Genomic DNA, 889 nt, shown 5'->3' with positions numbered 1-889 from the left:
AACTGGACAAGGGGAGGCAGGATTATGGCTTGAGCGATCACAGTATCTGCGGACTTCGTTATGTCACTAAATAGAAGTGGCCCTTTCACCACTGGGGAGTGAAGAAATAAAATACAGAACATGCGTTTCAGTGCTGGGGAAGGAGGAGAGAGGAGGTCTCTCTTTCACCCCCCCTATTTTCCTCTGGCAGGAATATTAATTAATATCATTAGAGGTAACTGAATGAAGTGGGGAGTCTGGTGGAGGTGCAGAAGCAGGAGGCAGGTCTGTAAAATCCATCCGCACACAAAAAGCCGAGGGAGGGCACTCTGCCTCCAGACAGGGGCTGAGCAGCCGCGCAAGGGCGTGCAGCTGGGTGCGTGCTGCGGTTTTGTTCCCAGCAAACGAGAGCTGCCAGCAGTCCTCTGGCGTCTGAATAGACCCGTGTCAGACAAACCGTATCGGGACTTGATGGGGATCCAAGCTGGAATACCAAGCAGCCCTTCGGACTGCTGGCAGCACGGGGGACCGGCTCGGGGAGTCATCCTGCCTTGCAGTTGCAAAGGTGCCCCATAAAGGAGCGGAGCGAGCCCGCTCGCTGCACAGCCCTGCAAGACACGCCTGCCTGGGCTGTCCCCGTCCTCATTCCTCCAAACCAGTTCCAGCAATAACAGCAAGTCCTGCCTGCAGCTGCCTCGCTCGTTAGGGAGAAGTCGCATTCTGCCTTTCTCTGCTGAGGGATGAAGCTTCCAGAGCCGTGTGATGTGAGCAGGTGAGGATGTCTGCTGACAAGTCCAAATGACATTTCCAGGTAAGTGACTGCCTTGAACAAGCAGCTAGAGTCAGGCTCTTGCTTTTCTTACCCTCCTCTCGGTAATTACCGGTGTCCTAGATTGCAGGAAGTCTTTTG

The 889-nt window shown here is 54.4% G+C and overlaps 1 protein-coding gene across 1 annotated transcript in view; it reads left to right on the top strand.

The window, feature by feature from the left end:
- Positions 1 to 745: 745 nt before the first annotated feature.
- TMEM108 (transmembrane protein 108) overlaps positions 746 to 889 on the top strand; it is a gene marked incomplete at its 3' end in the record, with an annotated part of 15,393 nt that continues 15,249 nt past the window's right edge. Inside the window, exon 1 of the mRNA XM_010143799.1 lies at positions 746 to 790. Within this exon, the coding sequence (XP_010142101.1) occupies positions 778 to 790 (13 nt within the window). The remainder of the gene's footprint in view (positions 791 to 889) is intronic.

Source organism: Buceros rhinoceros, unplaced genomic scaffold (genome assembly GCF_000710305.1).
Source record: "Buceros rhinoceros silvestris isolate BGI_N320 unplaced genomic scaffold, ASM71030v1 scaffold23589, whole genome shotgun sequence".
Classification (NCBI taxonomy): Eukaryota; Metazoa; Chordata; class Aves; order Bucerotiformes; family Bucerotidae; genus Buceros; species Buceros rhinoceros.
Note: the sequence above shows the minus strand (reverse complement) of the source record. Positions and strands in the feature narration are given on the sequence as shown.